The sequence below is a fragment of the Filicampus tigris genome, chromosome 6, assembly GCF_054856515.1.
Source record: "Filicampus tigris isolate MCC_2025a chromosome 6, RoL_Ftig_1.0, whole genome shotgun sequence".
NCBI lineage: Eukaryota > Metazoa > Chordata > Actinopteri > Syngnathiformes > Syngnathidae > Filicampus > Filicampus tigris.
In genome coordinates this window covers 24,580,326-24,599,958 of record NC_141222.1, presented here as the reverse complement: position 1 = coordinate 24,599,958, position 19,633 = coordinate 24,580,326, and the positions used below count along the sequence as shown (strand labels likewise).

General features: G+C 41.2%; 3 protein-coding genes across 6 annotated transcripts in view; 1 reads left to right on the top strand and 2 right to left on the bottom strand.

Annotated features, from left to right (window-relative positions):
• ank2a (ankyrin 2a, neuronal) overlaps positions 1-1,995 on the bottom strand; it is an 87,342-nt gene extending 85,347 nt beyond the window's left edge. For both annotated transcript variants that reach the window (XM_086032402.1, XM_086032398.1), the window contains exon 1: positions 1,598-1,995. In XM_086032402.1, the coding sequence (XP_085888528.1) occupies positions 1,598-1,723 (126 nt within the window). In that variant the 5' untranslated portion in view covers positions 1,724-1,995. The remainder of the gene's footprint in view (positions 1-1,597) is intronic.
• Positions 1,996-2,954: 959 nt separating this feature from the next.
• Positions 2,955-8,627, bottom strand: hpf1 (histone PARylation factor 1). Of its 2 annotated transcripts, none has more exons than XM_086034721.1 (8): positions 8,503-8,627; positions 7,215-7,398; positions 6,421-6,607; positions 6,155-6,253; positions 5,180-5,333; positions 4,818-4,905; positions 3,786-3,958; positions 2,955-3,232 (listed from the first exon to the last, which is right to left on the bottom strand). In XM_086034721.1, the coding sequence occupies exons 1-8, from the start codon at positions 8,539-8,541 to the stop codon at positions 3,098-3,100; spliced, it is 1,059 nt and encodes a 352-aa protein (XP_085890847.1). In that variant the 5' UTR covers positions 8,542-8,627; the 3' UTR covers positions 2,955-3,097. The 2 variants fall into 2 exon arrangements, with proteins under 2 accessions (XP_085890847.1, XP_085890848.1); XM_086034722.1 differs by having other exon boundaries at positions 7,215-7,395; positions 8,503-8,571.
• Positions 8,628-9,581: 954 nt separating this feature from the next.
• On the top strand, positions 9,582-19,423 carry ppp2r2ca (protein phosphatase 2, regulatory subunit B, gamma a). 2 transcript variants are annotated; one of them, XM_086033166.1, is made up of 10 exons: positions 9,582-9,856; positions 10,450-10,628; positions 10,775-10,872; positions 10,977-11,160; positions 12,553-12,665; positions 12,750-12,927; positions 14,628-14,792; positions 14,913-15,082; positions 15,219-15,310; positions 16,788-19,423. In XM_086033166.1, the coding sequence occupies exons 2-10, from the start codon at positions 10,565-10,567 to the stop codon at positions 17,077-17,079; spliced, it is 1,356 nt and encodes a 451-aa protein (XP_085889292.1). In that variant the 5' UTR covers positions 9,582-9,856; positions 10,450-10,564; the 3' UTR covers positions 17,080-19,423. The 2 variants fall into 2 exon arrangements, with proteins under 2 accessions (XP_085889292.1, XP_085889291.1); XM_086033165.1 differs by having other exon boundaries at positions 9,583-9,856; positions 10,366-10,628.
• Positions 19,424-19,633: the final 210 nt, after the last annotated feature.

Genomic DNA, 19,633 nt, shown 5'->3' with positions numbered 1-19,633 from the left:
AATTTTGTAATCGTGAAGTGTAATAATTGTAAGTGTAATTGAATTTCGATTAATTGCACAGCCCTAATATGACCCTTTGAAAACAAACATCACTGAAGGAGTCCATATTCTATACTGCTCGTCTTGAATAGGGTCATGGGTGTGTTGGAGCCTAACACGGCTGACTGAGGGCAAGATGTGGGTACATATTGGACTGGTTACCAGCCAATCGTAGGTCACAGAAGGACAAATAACCCTGCACATTTAAATCCACACTTAACTACAATTTAGAGTCTTAAAAAAAAAAAAAAACATGCATATTTCCAGCCTGTCATTTGAATTAATGCTAAGTCCCAGGTTTAAGGGAAAAATTGTTGTGCTGATCCTTCATTAAGGCGCCAATCTGACTGGAGTGACTTTTATGACAACTGTAAGGCAAAAGCAGTTTATTGCTGGATCATAGAAGACACTTCTGCTTCCATCAAGCATTACATATGTTCAGTTTAAAAAAAAAAAGAATTTCGAGGGACACGTGCCAAATATTGGTGTATATAAAAGTATTTTTGGGGCTAAAGGAAAGGGGACTAATTGTGTTTATTAACCATGACCACATGGTAGGGTCAGTTGGGGAAAGTTGATTACACATCCACAAAATACTGGCTGTCCTACATGCTGTCAACACGACACTCTCAGAAAAAAAAGTAGTTTTAGTTGCATTGACTTGTCACTGGGGTGGAACGCTTTAAAGCACTACAACCATGCACATTTAAAGTTACAAACATTTACCCTGATGTCCTATAAATCAGCGTGTATTTTCTGCTATTGTGTCACGACAAAACGGATATAACTCCAAACAGTGATTAAAAAACAAGCTGAGAACCAAAAGTCTTAAAACAACAACAACAACAACAAGAAAACAAACATTTTTCTGGGTGACGATGCGAGCAGACTGCACAAAGGTGGCTAGGCTCCAGGTATTATTAGCTATAGAAGAATGAAAATCTTAATTTTATGGCGCATGCTACATCGCGAAGACTGAATGAAATCATAGCAATTAATATTTCAAGGTTTTTTTCATACTCAAGTCTCCTGATCGCATCCAAGTACAGTAAGTGAGCTCAGTGGCCCCACCCAGCAATGATGGAGTAGTAAAGTGTGCTTAGCACTACAGTCCATTACTGAAATCACATTAGTGCCAAGGCAGAAACATAATAGGGGAAAAAAAACATCCACAATCAACTGCCTTACATCACCAAATAAATACACATGACTACACCAGGTCCTCCAGGCTAATTGTATGTTGACATTTTATATAATGGAGGTCTTGTTTGGACACAAATGCAAACTGCAAGTGTCTCATCCTCTCTTAATGGGGACTATAGTGTCGGTACAGGCCTTGTGTTGTTGACAACTCGCTCAGTTACCTCCGACACTCCCCCTGATACACAATCACTCATCGCAGTTGTTTTCACTGTAAAGAACCTTCTCCACACATGGTAACTGTAACATCTGGGTGGCGGTATACGTGAGTTGCGCAGATGTGAGAAGACACGGCAACGCCTATCACTGATGCCACCTCAGCATCATTGAGCGGTCCCACGGACCGGTTGACACCCACCTGCCGTATTCGGCCCTGGTGCAGCGGCGGCGGTTGTCCACCCTCCGGGGACGAGTTGTTCGAGGAGGCGAGTTTTAAGTCGGAGCCGCCGCCCCCGGAGAAAGCGTCTTCGGGGCTGCTGGACATTCTGTCTGTCTGCAGCTGGGAGCGACGCGGTCAAAAGTCGAGGAATGGCGCGGGGGGGGGGGGGTCCTTGAGCCGGTCCAAGATGGATGTCAGCGCGCGGGCCTCAGAATCCACACGGCTCGCAGGTGTTCATCCCGTGGCGTTGTGAGCAGTCTGTGACGACGGAGGACAAACGCTGGTGTTGTTTTAAAAGGCAAACGAAGCGCTTCCTGTGTTCATGGGATGCTGCTCTGTGGCTTGAGCGCGTGGACGAGAACGCGCCTCTGACGCGCTTCCCCGAAACGCTGCAGAATCGATGATGCTTTCAGGGTCAATCAGTAACTCTGAAAACTCAAACATACCAAATCAAAACAATTTGTATCAGGCATCAAATAAAGCTTGTATTTTCTCTTTTCCCCCAAATTACACTACGCAGTTGTAGAGGAAAGAAAACGTAGTCCCTTATGGAAACATCTGGCGAGGTTACACGTTACTTTTCAAACTGGACCTTGTGTAATTCACCTATCGCCGATGGACTTTAAATGCAACGACATGCGGGACCCATTGCATTCTTGTTTTGCGAAGGGTGCCTCCACCCCTCATATATTCTACTGCAGTGTCCATGGAGGGAAAAGTTAATTGCTTGTGGAGTCCTCACATCAAAAAACTGTTTTTATTAAACAGAGATACATAGGTGCCAGGTACACTGGGTTCAGCAAGCTTATAAAAGCTTCCTCCTTGTGTCCTTACGCCCCCACCTTGGCCTGAGTCCCTTCACGGAGCAACAGAATTAATGTCGGCTGCCAGGAAAATAATAATAATAAATCAATAAGTCTTGGGTACAGTCGAGCAAAGTGGCATGCGTTATGGCTGGACAAAGACGTTTTTTTTAAATCCAGTTTCACTAAGTTTAGGCACACAACCTAGAACTTAAAATGGTAAATTTAATGATCGTTTTATATCGTTTGCATTCATTTAGGTCTACACATTGCGTTTAGTGAATGGCTAGCAGTGCAACTTCAGTTGCAGACTTGTTTTTAGCGAGTCATTCAGCTACCGTTAACTGTATAACACTGCCCCCTGACTCTTCCACATGGGATCACGATCATTAAACGAATGACTACGTCTTCTAATTATGCAAGACACGTGCCCTATAAAATGTTGTCACTCTACAATGGAAACATGAAATGTCAACATATTGCAGTGATCATATATTTACAAAACATTATCAAGAATAAAGACAGGACCAATGTTAAAAATATAAAAAATACTTTATTTTACATTGGAAAAAAAACAACGAACAAACAATTAATAACAGCAGCACCAATAAAACCAGGGTTGATGAACATTGACACACAAGGAGGGGAAATGGACTGTGATGTACTCATGACATATTTAACAAGATGAGAGCTGATCCAGGTTGTCATGGCTACGGCTGGTGAGGTGGGCCTCCAGAATCTCTATAAACAAATTCCTTTTTAGTAAATTGTAGGCCATGGGTAGAAGTTGCTTGACAACCTTGTGGAAGTACTATTGGAGAAAGAGGAGACAATTAATGACATAAGTTTGACCAGAATTTCTCACATTGTCGTTATCTACCTTTAAGAACAAAACTAAACTGAAGCGAGTAACATAAGCATGAACGGGAAGTAGAATTTAATAGCATGTAGGCGTGCAAGGTTTTGAGACCCTATGTTCCGGTAATTTAAAAAATCCTCTGAATTTAAGTATGTAATTTATATTTTCTATATGCTTCCATGAAAGCAGACTGATTATATGTGTGCAACATTTAAAAAAAAAATGATTAAAAAAAACAAACAAAAAAACCCAAAACATTTTTGCCTATTTTTTGACATGTTATGGACTACATCAGTAACTGAACAATAATCAAATGTATGTTAGTACATTTTCTGCACTGTCAATTTGAAATAATGCCCTGTTTTGGAACAAAGGGGTAGGTATTAAGAAATGTCTTTCTTAACCCATTGTCAATTAGTCGACAAAATCAACAGATTAATCAATGATTAAAAAAATCGTTAGTTGCTGCCCAAATTGCATGCACATTTTATTCCACAATACTCACGTGGGATCCGAAACAGAAAAGGTCAACTCCGAGCTCATAGCCCATACCGTAGTCACATTCATCGTTGGCAAACTGAACAAACGTGATTATCTCCTGGAGAGGACCAAAGGCTTTGACGCGCTCCTCATCATTCCGTGCTTCGGCAATGGCCTTGCAGATCTTTTTCAGAGCAGCTGGATGCAGAATAAAGAGACGAAAGAATAATTCCTCAAAAGCACCATACAGATCGCTAATGCGGAAGGACACAGGGACCTTCCCTTATTACAGTTTCAAAAGTACATTGGACTCCCCCACCTACTTGCAGTTTGGCAGCCATGGATTTGCATAGTCTCATTTTTTTTTTCCAATATTTTATGGTGTTTTTAGCAATAAAGTTAGTGTAATGCATGTGGGGCGAGGGGAGTCAGACACAAAACCAAAAGAATACACACAGACTGACCTGCTTCATCTCCTCATGTCCCTCACTAGGCCACACCCCTTAAAGTGGAAGTCAAGTCTTTTTTTTTTTTTTTTACAATACTATGTTCTATGCAGCTGCACTAGTCTAAATTTGATATTTTGATTAATATCGTGTTTGTGGAGTATGAGTTAAGAAGCAAAATCCACCTGTTTTTGTCCATCTCGGGCAGGGCCCATTTTGCCACTTGCTGTCGAGTCAAAATGCCACAGTTGCTTAGAGCTCAGGTAATGACCAATCACAGCTCACCTGCTTGCTGAGTTTGGTCATGTGACTTTCGCAAGCTGAGCCGTCCCATTAGACTAATGGGGCCACACAGAACATAATTTTGCAAACAAAATTTTTTAGTTGACTTCCACGTTAAAGGCAGATCTCGAATACACAAATACTACAGTGTATGTAGTAATTAAACGGTATAAAACCTTTTTTTTCTTGTTTCTTTCCAATATAGGGCTATTTTACTGAAACTTACTGGAACCGATTAATAGCATTTCAACTTCAATGAGGAAATTGAATTCATATCAGAGTAAATAGAACTCGTAAATGAAGGTGCCACTGTATACGTATTGACTGACCGTCAGTTTCTGGAAGTTCTCTGTATCCCACATCATTCTTGTCAACAGGTACAACAATGCCAGCACCGTGGAATGTTCTGGTGACAACCTAGGGAAAATTTAAGATGTCATTTCGGCAGGTCATCAAAGTATTAAATATTAGTATTTAAAGCGTGATCCTTGGGGGCGGCTTTGATGTGATGTGATAATGTTGCCAATGTCCCACGGAAAGAAAGACACTTAACCTCGTTATGCTAAACATATACCACACGAACAAGTGCAAACATCACAAATGTATTTTGAAAAGCATAAAAGGAGGGCATACAGTAAGCTTAGGTGTAGTATGAGTGAGGTTACAACACGACTAACTTTGGGGGAGATACCTTCTTGTCCCGCTGCTTCATGCTTTTGGTCTTCTGCTCTAGAGACAAGTTTAGAGTCTCCGCTCGCTCACTCAGCTTTGCCGCCAGGCTTTCTAAATTGTCTTCCCCCGTTTTCTGCCTGCCCTTCTCCTTCTTCTTCCTTAGCAGGAACAGACTGTCAAGCAGTAAAACATATATTGTAGTTCAAAGTGTGTCTTGACTTACACAAAGAATACAGATGGTCCAGAAGTGGGCATTTTACTAAATTTCGTTGGTCTGTCAGTCGTCAGTCCGTCATTTTGAATTGTAATCGGCAGTTTGTCAGTCAGTTAAGCACATCAGTTAGTCTGTCGGCCTGTTAGGTCCCCCCCCCCAACCACACAACAAAAATGTCATCAAAATGGGCGTCCGGCAGTGACGTAGTGTCAGATTGTCACTGACGGAGAAGCCATAGCGACTTTTTCTACTTTAAACGTCAGCATCATTTTGCATATTTTTCCCCATTTACCATGTGTTTCGCTCGCTCTTCTTCTATTGCAGGAATAACAGAAACGCATATACTTACATCACGGACATGCACGGTAAAGTCGTTTTGTTCCGAAATTTCGGAATAAGTGTTTTCATGCGTACCGAGCGGATTATCAATCGACATAAACCACCTCTCTCGTTCGGAATAAAATCTTGATCGGCGTTGGCTGGATCGAGTCAGAATATTCCGAACGGGGCGTGTACATGAAGCATTTTTATTCCGATCAGGCTTTTAATCCGAGCAAATGTGTCCATGTAAATGTAGCCAATGTTCTTCCACCAAGCTTTCATAGCACCAAAAGCATATTTTTGCCTTTTCCCACTGCCTGTAGTTACTTGAACTGCTGACATCGCTTTCTACAATCACATCATTTTAGTTAATCGATTACAATACGATTGGTCTCTAACAAGGAGTGTTGTTTGGTCTGCTAAGCAAGGAAGCATGGCATGAGCTCTAACAGTACTTACTGAACAGCAGCAAACACGTTGTCTCCCATCTGTGTTATAGTGCAGCCTTTCTTGGCTTCGTTCTCCCCAACAAAGGATGGAAGTGAGTCTGGATTATCTCTATTAAAAGTTTGAAGAAGAAACAAACACGTAGTTACCATATGTTTTACAATGATTAATAGTTGTGTCCATTTCTCCCTTGCCAGAAAGCCTGTTCACTCGAGCTGTTACTTTAGCTGACCAAGTTAAATCATTTCCAGAGGTAAGTAAGGTGTAAATTTTAGTACCTGTAGTAGCCGATGTGATGCTGGCTTTCTCCACTGCCCTGTAGAATGGTCTGGAATTCTGGTGGGTCGTAGAAATACCTCCAGTGAAGGTGGAAGTTAGGAGAGGCATTTTTGCAGTGTTTGTGAGCTCCAGCCAAGATGTCAAAGGGACCAACTAACTGTAAACCAAGTGTGTCTTTCAGGGCACCTAGAAAAAAATATGTATATTGTAAATAAATTATCCATTAGTAGATATACAGAGTGGCCACTGAGGCTTGTATGCAATATTCTGTAGAGTTAAGCGCAGATGTATTTAAAGATGTTCTTTTTGTAAAATAGCTTATTTCATATTTAATTAATAATTTAACATCTAAATATTGAGATTTTAAACTATGTTCAATCATAAATCCTACTTGCGTAACTGTATTGTATGCTGTAACTAACAGTATGTATACTGTATCAGGTGGCCTAAATAAACAACAAAAATGTTATGCTGTTGCTTGCTAAATAATTATTTTCCATAACACAGGCCCATTTAGAGAAAAACACACTTTTACAGTCCTTCTATGGTCATGTGATTCAGCATGTTTACCTACTAACAGATTTTAATCAAGGGCCCAACTATGGTGACCTGTGCTGTAAAGTATTTTAATAAATTAGGATCACTTGTCTTATGCCGTTCCTTGTAAAACTGGACTCGTAATTCATTAGCCCATCCCAAAATTAAAAACCCAATGTATTAATCTCTGCAAGTTAGTTAGTTAGTTAGTTAACTTAGTCCACTGGTAGAGTGGTTAGAACAACGATGATCTTACCACAGGGGTTGTCTGGGCAAAGCTCCTTGCACAAATCCCAGAAATGGTACAGGTCCTCAGGCATTTGCAATTTGTAGAGCTGCAGCATCTCATCACGTTGCTGTGGAGACACCTTAGACGGGGCCGGGGTCTTGACATCATCAAGACACAGTTTCTTCACCTCTCCATTGCCTTCTCCCGACTCCTGACAAAAACAGAGCAACTGAGAAATTGCAATCCAATGTATGCCAACATACCTGAAATTTTCGGTTCTTTACCGGTGTCTATTGTATAGTGTTTTTTGTTAATTTATTGATTCCACTTGTTGTATTATGGCCTTTTTATTGTTTGTATGTAAAGTGCTTTGTTACAGCTCTATCTGTTATGAAATGCACAGTATAAACAAAAAAATATTGTATTGTATTAGTATGAACATTTCCATTTAGACAATATTTAACATTGTGTACTGTGTACCTAAGTTCTTTTCTGTTTTGTTTTTTTAGTGTAAAGGCTATATGTTTCAAAATCCACAAAGCACTAAAAATGTTCAGTGTAAAAGTACGGTTGCTTAATGTTTTGGGTACCTTTTCCCAGTCTACGGCGAATCTAATGTGATCCAAATGTAGAGTTGATTTCTAGGTACTTTGATGTCAAAGAGGACATTGGAACACAACCATTTATATGGTATAGTGTTGCTTTTGGAATTTGAAAAAAAAAAAATCTTAGCCTCAGCTGTTTAGTCAAGGCACGGCTGTCGTACTTCGCCAAACCGGAAGAGGCTCAACCGAAATATCCGCAACGAATATGGCGTCACAACGACATTATTACTAATGAATGAAACAAATACTGTTTTACAGTTTGTGTTGTAAAAATTGTATTTTGAACGTGTAGAAAATGCTTTGCGGGCACTGGCGGCTTACCCATTCCCTTGAAGGACATAAATCATAGCTTCGAGTAAAGTATATTTGATTAGTTTTGCTAGCACAATAGCGGCGTATAGAGCATTTTGTAACTCATGACTACCATGCATTCTCATTGAGCTACAGCACACACGAGACAGACAAGTCAACAATAGCTGCGAAACGGTGACGCCGTTATTTCTATGTTTTTTGCCCACGAGTCCGCTCTGTGCCGTGCTGCTGCCATGTTGGTGCACCGCTGTCCAGACAGCATGCCAAACAGACCCAAACACGAAGCACTTTGCAACCTATTCGAAACACCACGTGCATCAACTCTCCAGCGTGAGTATCACTTTTTGAATCAGTATGCGTGTGTACAAAGGAGGAAGGGTAAGGTGACGAGAATTTACCTGAATGGATTTGGGCTTTCTTTTTGCGCGCCCTGTCATTTTTTTCCCCCACGGTCGCTTGACCGAGTTCTCCCTCGACGGAATATAATATACAGCCACTGCGCCCTACGTAAAAGAACTACTGCCATCTAGAGGACAATGTGAGTAAATAAATACAGGTATGTTCAAACCCCTTGCATTTTTTAACAAAAGTAAACTCAACATTGTAGTATTATTTAGGTACTGTTTGTCCTGCATATCATTCTAAATCCACCCAAAAATATTAGGCCTACTCTACTAACGTTGTCATATAGGGCAGTATAAGAAGGTGCAAGTGCAACTAAGACATCTAGTGGTGATTGGTAATATTACAAATTAAAACTACAGTTGACCTCTGCAGATCGTCACCCGTGGATTATGGCCTATTCGCAAATGTCTTGTCTTTTTCTTTTTCAGTGTTGTTTCATGGATTTTCCCCCCCATTTTTGCCAGAATTTTTTTCCCCCCATCCCCTCTGTTTTTTTTTTTGTGGAAAACGTATATTAAATGATTATCAGCGTTTTAACGTGACGTGACGGTATAAATAATGGATGGATGGATGGTGACGTAACGTGACTCACTTAAACTTTGGATCCTGTGCGTGCATGCTATGGTGTTAAACTTCCGACTCATAGATGGTAAAGACCATTACAGGTCCGCTTTTTTCACTATAGGGTCTCTGCAAGGGGAGATAGTGAGGAATGAAAACTGATCTGACCGCAGTTGGAAAGAAATTGCTTACTTGTCATTATGAAGCAATGGTACCTTCCAGATTTTCGATGAAGAGACAGCGAGTCTCTGAGTCAAAAGGGGTCATATTGTTGTTGTTGTTTTAATTAGGTTATGGATACCTGGCCAATCAATTATTTCAAGGCGTCATGAAATCAATGAATTCTAATTTTCATGTTCTTAGAAAAAAAAGAGACATCCCTGATTCCAGCCATGTTACGCATCATTGAGGGTACACATGCTCCCCCTGCTGGCCTCTTCCACCTCATCAGCTGCAGTGGGAGGGCTCTCCGAGGACATCGGCTCTGTGATTGGCTGCCTTTAAAGAAGGCTGCCATGACACAGTGGATGCTGCACAGGATCACTTCAGCAGCATCATTGCACAGTGAATCCACATCCTCCTAGTTATCCCCCTCTCGTGCTCGTTTTCCCCCACCTTTTCCTCCCCTCTTCTCACCGCCATTCTGCCTCCCCTGTCATCCTCTCCCGGGCACACTGCGGAGGACCCTCAGACCACGTCAGGAATCTAGCATCCACGGCAGCAGTCGATCTTGAAGGTGTGCTGAGGCCTGTCTACCTCCGTGCCACCCGTCCTCCTGCAGCACAGGCAAGACATCATGTTCTCCTTTGCTCTCCATCAAGGACTATCTATTTGACAGTGTGTGTGAGAGAGAGTGTGGGCAGTGAACTGGAAAGTACGCAGGGAAAGCTACCACACCCTTGTATTTACTGGCAGACCACCATAGGATGAATACAGTAAATATTTGTATTTATCTCAGCTACAGTATATGTACAAGATTCACAATCCAGATATGGTGGAACATATTGTCATTTTCCCTCCCTCACCTGAGGGATTTGCTGCTACTGCACATTATTGGACCTTTTGCAAAGACACAAGTGTGTCTTCACAAAGGGGCGCGTAACACTAAAGGTCATAACTTTTGACGTGCTGTGTCCATGCTTTGTCAGCCTGCCTTTCGACGTGCCTATTTGTTCTTATGTTCATCACTAGCAATTACATTAATTTCTCCCCTCCTCTACCTCTCAACTTCTCTTCCTCCATCTTTTCCCCCACTGCTTTCCACATTCCGGCATCCTTAAACTTCTCCCCTCAAGCTCATTATCAGTCTCCATCTGCTCGCTACCACCTTTTCCCATTTCCCCCCTGGCCTGCTGGTTACCCAGGATGCCTTGTTCCAGGCCCCTACGTTAGGCCTTAGCAGCATGGGCGGAGCCTGGGTGGGAAGCGAGAGAACGGATCGGACCCTTCCCCTCAGGACGGGCACGCTGGCGGGTCACCCTCCTTCAGCTTCAGATGGGCGAGGACGCTGAGAGCCCCAAGATCAACCACACCTTCCTACGAGACTATGTCACTGAAGGTAGAACAGATGGCGTGTGATCTGCCTCTTGAGTCTCCGTTTTGTATGGCCCGACAGGCGGAATCCATCTTTGTGCAAATGGATGATGAATCCAGTTTTTTTTTTTTTTTTTCGGGTTAATCACTCCCATTTTATTCTGTTCCAAGCTGATGTCATCTCCACGGTGGAGTTCAACCAGACAGGGGACCTACTGGCCACGGGGGATAAAGGAGGCCGAGTGGTCATCTTCCAGAGAGAAACAGAGGTCAGCACAGAAGCATACAGAATTACTCACAAAATATGTCAGCACCTACTGTACAAACCTCAGTGGGGTTAAATCAGCATTTGATTCTTCCAACTATTTGCCAGTCTAAAGGGGAGTCCGAGGAGGTGTTGGAGACAGGGGACTCAGGGGAGTATAATGTATACAGCACCTTCCAGAGTCACGAGCCAGACTTTGACTACCTGAAGAGTCTGGAGATCGAAGAGAAAATCAACAAGATTAAATGGCTCTCACAACAGAATGCTGCACATTTTCTCCTCTCCACCAATGGTGAGAATTCAATTTAAATTGCAAATAAAACGCAGATCATTCATCATTTGTTGTGAAATCTCACATCTGAATTTAACTCATTCACTGCATTTGTTGGTCGTGATGTCATTTTCAGTCGACAGAAGTGACAAAATGGCCGCCCCCTGAGATGGCTAAAAATGACTGGATTAACTCTTATTCCACAAACGCAACATTTATCAGAATGCCTTGTTTCAACTAGTTACAACAAATGTATTTGTCTTTTCACAGTCCAGCCATTCAATCCCTGGAATTTAAATTTTTCAAATTTTTTCAATCGTTAGCGTAAAAGAAGGTCTGAAAATGTCTGTCAGTGAATGAGTTAAATGTAACTAATATAGTATGCAGCAATGTAGATCAACACAATTCTGGTCCAGGCCATGTCCTGTTCGGCCACTTGTTGGAAGGCAGAATTGAATGAGCTGGAGCACAACAGTCCCATAGTATATTGAAAAAAAAAATTAAAACAACAACATATGGCTGCCATGCCCATTAGGCTGTTTGAATGGCAAATATTAGTTGCAACTGACGGAGTTCATAGACGAAAAATAAATTATATGGTAATGATGCCATGGCACCATCTGAAAATACGTATTGAAGTGGAAATCAACCCAAACATATTTTTTTAAAGAATATGTTCTATGCAAGCCCACTAGTTGAAACAAGGCATTCTGATAAATGTTGCATTTGTGGAATAAGAGTTAATCCAGTCATTTTTAGCCATCTCTGGGGGCGGCCATTTTGTCACTTCTGTCGACTGAAAATGACATCACGACCAATCACGGCTTAGCTTTAGAAAACAGGTGAGCTGTGATTGGTCGTTCCCCGAGCCCTGGGTAGTTGTGATGTCATTTTCAGTCGACAGAAGTGACAAAATGGCTGCCCCCTGAGATGGCTAAAAACAGGTGGATTTTGCTATTTAACTCATATTCCACAAACGCAAAATTAATCAGAATGCCGTGTTTCAACTAGTGGGCCTGCTGGGAAAATATTCTTTAAAAAAATATGGTTGGGTTGATTTCCACTTTACGCCTTCCATGATATTGCACAGAAGTCTGTATACTGCCGACAGCCTCTGGGGGGCATGCTTGTATGGTATCTAGCGATTGCTATGACATGTTGTGACGTATCTCCAACTCATCTCTTTGGCGTTCAGCAAAATAAGGGAATTGCATTCTGTTATTATTAATTAAAAAAAAAAAATAATACGATTGAAGAATTCAGTCATCACCTCGAGTACTTTCACAGTTTCGACATCAGTAGCCATCGCACTGACTGCTTTTATATTTTATATGGTTATATTTTGATTAATTTTTTCCTCCTGGACTTAACTCAACTCCAAACGATGTGAAAATGTGATTTTGCATGCCACAGATAAGACAATTAAACTGTGGAAGGTGAGTGAAAGAGACAAGAGACCAGAGGGATATAATCTGAAAGATGAGGAGGGCCGCCTCAAGGACATTTCCACCATCACCTCCCTGCAGGTACACACATGCACGTGTGCGCGCACACAAACACATCTCGGCTCAGATGCATTGTACTGTAATTCATTTTCATCCGTCTTTTAGGTGCCAGTACTGAGGCCCACAGATCTGATGGTCGAGGTCCGCCCCAGACGCGTGTTCTCCAATGGTCACACCTACCATGTCAACTCCATATCAGTCAACAGTGACGGGGAGACCTACCTGTCAGCTGATGACCTCCGCATCAATATGTGGCATCTGGGCATCACTGACCGCAGCTTCAGTATCCTTGCTTGGTTTCCTAATCTATTTTATTCGTCTGCGGGCTCATTCGTTGTTACTTATTGATCCGTTTATTTTTTCCCAACTAAAATGGACACCTTTTATTCATGTTAATGCATTATTTATTCTGCATAGAATGCTTTACAAGAAAAAAAAATGTCCGATAGAAAATACTCACATTTGATAAAGAAGCAGATCATTGAGCATTGTTGCTGCAACACATGCATGTATCTACATGCACTTGTTTGAATAGCTAATGCTTCTGCATGACACACCCAGCAAAGTGCCAAGTTTGCATTTTTTAGTTGCTTTGAGTGCGAGTATCTAAACTGAACAGTTACCATCCGGGATACACCCCTTGAAATATAGTGTCTGCAGTACTAAAATCATACATTTCTTGTAATATAAATTCCACATTATCTTTAAAATAACCAGCATGTTTTGATTTATACCGAGTATGCATCCAGTACATGCTGCGCCGCTGCAGTCTTTCAAGGGGTGCAGTTGGTAATTCCCCATTAAAACATAAGATGACCTAGAAAATCAGATTCTTCTTCTAGTGTGGAAGAAGGGTTTCAATAATTCACAGGGCAAGTACACGCTCTTCTGAACCACTCGGGGACACCACAAATAGAACAGAGAGAGGAGCAGCGTGTGCATGCATGCTGGGGTTGGTTGAGGCGTATGTTTGGCTCCTGATTAAGTGCTGAGGTGTGAGCTGGGCTATTAAAATGTGGGATGTGCATGTTGGACAAATATGTTGACCATATATAGGGATACTACTTACTGGCCAGCCACAACATCAGGTACACCAGCCCAAAATTTAAATATCATCACACTTCTAGTATTTTAAAAGCAGTGTTACTATGGTGCCTATATTTTTACATTAGAAAAATCTCACGGCACACCACCGAAGAAAAATGTTACAAAAAGCATACTTAATTCAGTGTGTGTGTGTCTTGACTTATCTGTTGTACGAATGGCAACATGTGGATACACAGGTTGATTATCCTCCTTGTGCCATCTGATGGAAAATCATTTAATTGTGCTTCCTGTCAACGATAAGTGTGGTTGCAAGTGTATTATTGAGGTTTTGCAGTGGTCTTCCTCCTTAGTTCAGTGAGAGGTCCAAAATATTAATAGGGGAAGTCAACCCCAAAATATTCTTTACAATAATATGTTCTATGCAGCCCCAGTAGTCTAAACAAGGCATTCTTATTAATATTGTGTTTGTGGAATATGAGTTAAGCAGCAAAATCCACCTGTTTTTGTCGACTTCAGAGGGTGGACATTTTGCCAGTTCTGTCGACTGAATATGACATCACAGTTGTCCAGGCCTCAGGTAACAACCAATCATGGCTCACCCTTTTTCTGAAGCTGAGTCGTGATTGGTTGTTACCTGAGCCCTGAGCAACTGTGATGTCATTTTCGGTCAACAGAGAGTGGCAAAATGGCCGCCCCCTGAGATGGACACAAATCGGTGGATTTTACTGCTTAACTCATATTACACAAATGCAATATTAATCAGAATGTTTAGACTAGTGGGGATGCATGGATCATATTGTAAATACAATTTTGTGGTTGACCCCTCTAAATATTTAGTACCTCTCACTGAACTAAGGAAGTAGACCACCCATGCCATTGAGACTGATCAACAATGTTCCAGTGCAATGTGTGACTCCTTACAGTGCATTTTGCTAGACATTGTGGACATAAAGCCAACCAACATGGAGGATCTTACAGAGGTAATAACGGCGGCAGAGTTCCACCCTCAACACTGTCACCTCTTTGTGTACAGCAGTAGTAAGGGCACCCTGCGCCTCTGTGACATGAGGTCTTCTGCGCTTTGTGACAAACACACAAAATGTAAGCCGCTTACATTCTTTAAAAAAAAAAAAAAAAAAGGGATAAAGTGTTCATAACAGTAGAAAACATGTCAGACGTCACTGTATTGTGTCTCCCATGAACGTCAAACTGTTTGTCCAGTGTTTGAAGAACCTGAAGATCCAGGGAGCCGCTCCTTCTTTTCCGAAATCATCTCCTCTGTGTCAGATGTCAAATTCAGTCACAGTGGACGCTACCTGCTGACCAGAGATTACCTCACCGCAAAGGTGTGGGACTTGAACATGGACAAAGGCCCCGTCGAGACGTATCAGGTAAGAATGTGGTACCCTGTGAGTCACAGTAAAGAGTGTCAGCAAAAGTGGAATGCAAGAGAGAATTGTGACTAAATTGTGGTTGGAAAAGATACCTCTCCACAAATGCAGGCTTCTTAATTTTCCCTCTATCCAGGTCCACGAATACCTAAGGAGTAAGCTGTGCTCACTCTATGAGAATGACTGCATCTTTGACAAGTTCGAGTGTGTTTGGAACAGTTCGGACAGGTGAGTTATCAAATGAGACACGCAGTGTTAAAGGCAATAATCTGTATTTATTTCATAATTTTATTTCCTGAATGAAGTTTAAATGACCCAAGTTTGAAGATGATGCTTGTGAGAGATGGAATTTAAACATTCATGATTCCTCTCATTCCAATACAGTGGAATATCTGAAGTCTAACAAAATCTGTTTCAGGATCACTGGTCAACATTTGACCAGTTCATGGAAATGAAATGAACGAGATGTCGAACTGTCACCAGTGAACCTATTTTAGCATTGGTAACTGTCAGATTAGAGAGTTCAAAGACGTTCGTTGCTGTTTCGTAAAACTCAATTATGGTTTCATCTCATAAATGCAGCTCACTTTCTTACTTTTCATTCTTCTTTTACATCATCTGTCTTGTATTTTTAGTGTCTCTCTGGTAACATTTTACCTTACCAAGACTGAGACGTGTTCCTCTGCTGCTAGATTCTGTGTATAACACTTATTCCTTTTTCTCTCACTGGCTTTCTTCAGGTGTGGCATTACAAAAGCAAAACAAAACAAAATAAGGGGAAAAAACCCACCAGTGGAGTTAATACTAAATCAAGGGCTCTCAAACATTTGGGGTCCAGAAACCATTTACAAGGGAGAAAAAGTACATTATACACCACAAGATACCCATGGAATATAGCTGTCACATTTCAACCAAAATATACATAATCTGTTTGACATAAGGGAACTCCAAGTGAGTTGCCAAAGCAGTGATTTATCCACGTTTGAAACTTTTGATTCGAGCTTGCCTTGCCTCAGTTGTACAACTTTACATGCGAAGAGTGTGGGAGAGATACAGGCAACGATGTCACAGTAACTAAATGCGATACGTCACAAATTCATATCAGAGCTTTTAATTGGTTCCAACGAGCACTTTGTCTAGTATGTTTATTTTTAATTGGTGCTGAAATCTCTGGCGTGTGGTCGAAACATCCTCTGTCAAAATGTGGTAAATTTAATATTTTTTTCACAAATCGATACTATTGGTCAATTGCCACGTTTTTTAATTTTTTTTTAAAAGAAATTATTTAACAATATAAAGTGTTGAAAAGCTGCGGTATGAAGGTATGCCCTATTTTAATAATGATACACCATAATAATTTATTACACGTTATTTTGTGGACCCCCAATTTACAGCTCGCTGAGCATTTCATTTTGAAGAGCTTTTAGATTCTCACTTTTGCTTCTCCTTTGCAAGATGTAGCCCACTGTGGTCTTGCAAAATATACAAAGACCTGATGTCATGTATTACGGCTGCTCGAGAGTCAAATTTTAGATGAGTTTTCTCCCCCTAATTTTTCACTAATTAGTACAACTGCAGCATTAGAGGTTCCACTGTAGTTCCAATAAATATCATTTGTCTCCTCTGTTGTCGACCCAAGAGACAATTTCACACACATTCTGGAATCCGAAAAGTATGTCATTCATCTTTTCCTTTCTATTGACAGCGTTATCATGACGGGGGCATACAACAGCTTCTTCCAGATGTTTGACAGGGAGACGGGACGGGGTGTGACCCTTGAGGCCTGGCGGGAGAGCAGCAAGCCCCGGGCTGTGTTACGTACCCGCCGGGTTTACACCGGAGGAAAACGCCGCCGTGGAGATGTAGGCGTTGATAGCTTGGACTTCAGCAAGAAGATCCTGCACATGGCTTGGCATCCATCAGAGAATATCATCGCTATAGCGGCCACCAACAACCTGTACATTTTCCAGGACCGTGTCAACCCGGAGACACAGTGACAGGGATGGGCAACAAAGTGAACAATGGACAAATATTTTCCTTTGCATCAGTTGTCACAAACGCACAGTGAGACTTTGAGGAATAACCAATGAACAATGACATTTATTTGAGCCTCTGAATTGTGTGTCTCCTACCCATCCCATACACGTTTTCTAATAGAGGTGCAGGGACATCTCTCCATCTGCAATGACCATGAAATGTTGTCTCCTCACTGATGTGCTCTAGAAACGTTTGGCAAGACTGGACTCAGTGTGTTGGGTAGCAGCACAACAGGATTGTTTGATACGACAAAACGATGGCTAAACTGTGGTGGTGTTCACTCGCCACAAGTATTACATCGTGGTAGTGGTGATCTTGTATGGTGACCACAATAACCAGAATTTATTCCATTTTTTTAATTCTTTTTTTTTTTTTTTTTGGTGACAGTTGCAGCAGAATCTCTCTCCGTTTAGAGCAGCGCTCTTGGAGATTGCACGCAAAAAGTGACCCATTATCTTGTCCACTTTGCAATAATAGCAATTTAAAACAGTGTGGCAGTATTTCTGCTTTAAAATCGTGAGCTCTTCTGCAGGTAACAAATGTGTACACTTTTTACCTAATGCTGTAAATAGTCAGTGTTATTTTTTATGCCACTGCCACTTTTGTTTCTAGAGTGCTAAACGTATAAAATAGATTGTTAAATACACTATGAGTGAACATGAACCTCATTTATAAAAGCAACTCACTAATCCAGAAGAAAACTTGATGCAATAGCTTTGGTATATGTATAAGTATTGCTGGTTAAACAGAGAGAGATATTATGCACAAATCAACATTTGAATTTATTGTACAGAATTGCTGTGTTGGGCTTGTGTTAAGATGCTATTTCAAAGAATTCTCCTTGTGGGAAAAAAAAGTTATGCAGACACCTTGTATTTAAGATCAAACTTGGCCACATTAAGGCCAGTCAATGAACAATGGCCTAAAGTTGTAGTTTGTCACAAATGTATGTTTAAATGCGAATGTAAAGTTTACAATCATTAAAGTGAATCAACCCAAACGTATTTTTTTCAAGAATATGTTCCCAACAGGCCCACAAGTTTAAACACGGCATTCTGATTAATAGTGCGTTTGTGCAATATGAGTTAAGATGCAAAATCCACCCACTTTTAGCCATCTCAGGGGGCGGCCATTTTGTCATTTCTGTCGACTGAATATGACATCACAACTACCCAGGGCTCAGGGAACGACCAATCACAGCTCGCCTGTTTTCTATAGCTGAGCCGTGATTGGGCATTACCTGAGCCCAGGGTAGTTGTGACGTCATTTTCAGTCGACAGAAGTGACAAAATGGCCGCCCTCGGAGATGGCTAAAAACAAGTGGATTAACTCATATTCCACAAACGTAATATTTATCAGAATGGCTTGCGTAGTACATATTCTTGAAAAAAATATATGTTTGTGTTGATTTCCCCTTTAAAACTGAGGAATCTAAGCAAACGGCGCATAAATAAGCCCCTAGATTCAGCAAATTGTCACAAGGACTGAGGTTTCATATGCATGAAGGTCAGAGGTCATTATGAATGCCATAACTCAAACATAAAACAACAATGTCATGTAAATGTACTATCATTGAAATTACGGTTGTTATTGTCATCGCACTCTTTACCTCACAGTGCCACACGCTATGCTGGGGTGGACCGCCGAAAGCCACAATGTACAGTAAGGTGTTGTAATGAGGTGACGTGTTGGACGTAACTGTGTGGCCCGGTCACACATTGATTGTTTACAGTGAAGTGCTTTGTTTTTAAGTGACCTTGGTCCTAATGCGACTGTTGTTCGTGGTTTAGGATGTGGGACGGTGGCAGTGCAGGGTTGGAATGGTTCGTGTTTCATAGTTGCTGCCAAAAAGGGTTCATTGTGCGAAACCATGCATCCAAAAAAAAAAAGCAATCGCTTGAACGTGACTAGCTTTTCCTCACTCTTCACACAATCGTTCACACATTGAAACTACAGTACCCCTATTGGTGTCTACCTGGTATCTCGGATGTAGAGCTTGAACTAACTGGTTTGGCAAAATATAATCCATTACCCACAAGGAAATGTTTTATGTAATAGAAAACATTATATAAGTTCCGGGACTTAGCGCTCCAATAGTGAGTTGCGACCAGTCAGTTGTGATTACATCATCATATACAACCCGAGAGAGGATTTTGTGTTCAGGGGTGCAGCAGCAGCATGTTGCCACTACTCAATGCTACTCAATTGTATATCTTATAATACTTACAAAAAATGTTTAAAGATTGAAGAAAAAAAAAAAAATGTGACTGATGGAATGTGCATTAATAAAATGATTGAATCTGATTTCATTGGGTTGTATTCTTTCTTTATCTTTTCGGAGTGAGAGGATAAAAGGTTGTCAATAAAAGAAATTACAACAAATTAAAGACTTAGGGACCTAATAGCTTGGTAAGAAACCGGGCAACAAATGAGTCAAGAGGTGTGTGATACAGGTATGTGAACCACATTGTAATCCTTTTGGTTAATAAGTAAAATTATAGTGTGTGGGCTTCC

What these genes read in the sequence shown, in the direction of transcription:
- hpf1 (XM_086034721.1), bottom strand. Translation starts at nt 8,541, where the DNA reads ATGACAGGGCGCGCAAAAAGAAAGCCCAAATCCATTCAG. An exon ending in TTGCCCAGACAACCCCTGTG is followed by an intron (nt 6,608 to 7,214) that starts GTAAGATCATCG and finishes ATTTTTTTCTAG; the next exon opens with GTGCCCTGAAAGACACACTT. An exon ending in CATCACATCGGCTACTACAG is followed by an intron (nt 6,254 to 6,420) that starts GTACTAAAATTT and finishes AACTTTTAATAG; the next exon opens with AGATAATCCAGACTCACTTC.
- ppp2r2ca (XM_086033166.1), top strand. Translation starts at nt 10,565, where the DNA reads ATGGGCGAGGACGCTGAGAGCCCCAAGATCAACCACACCTTCCTACGA. An exon ending in TCTTCCAGAGAGAAACAGAG is followed by an intron (nt 10,873 to 10,976) that starts GTCAGCACAGAA and finishes ACTATTTGCCAG; the next exon opens with TCTAAAGGGGAGTCCGAGGA. An exon ending in GCCCCGTCGAGACGTATCAG is followed by an intron (nt 15,083 to 15,218) that starts GTAAGAATGTGG and finishes CCCTCTATCCAG; the next exon opens with GTCCACGAATACCTAAGGAG.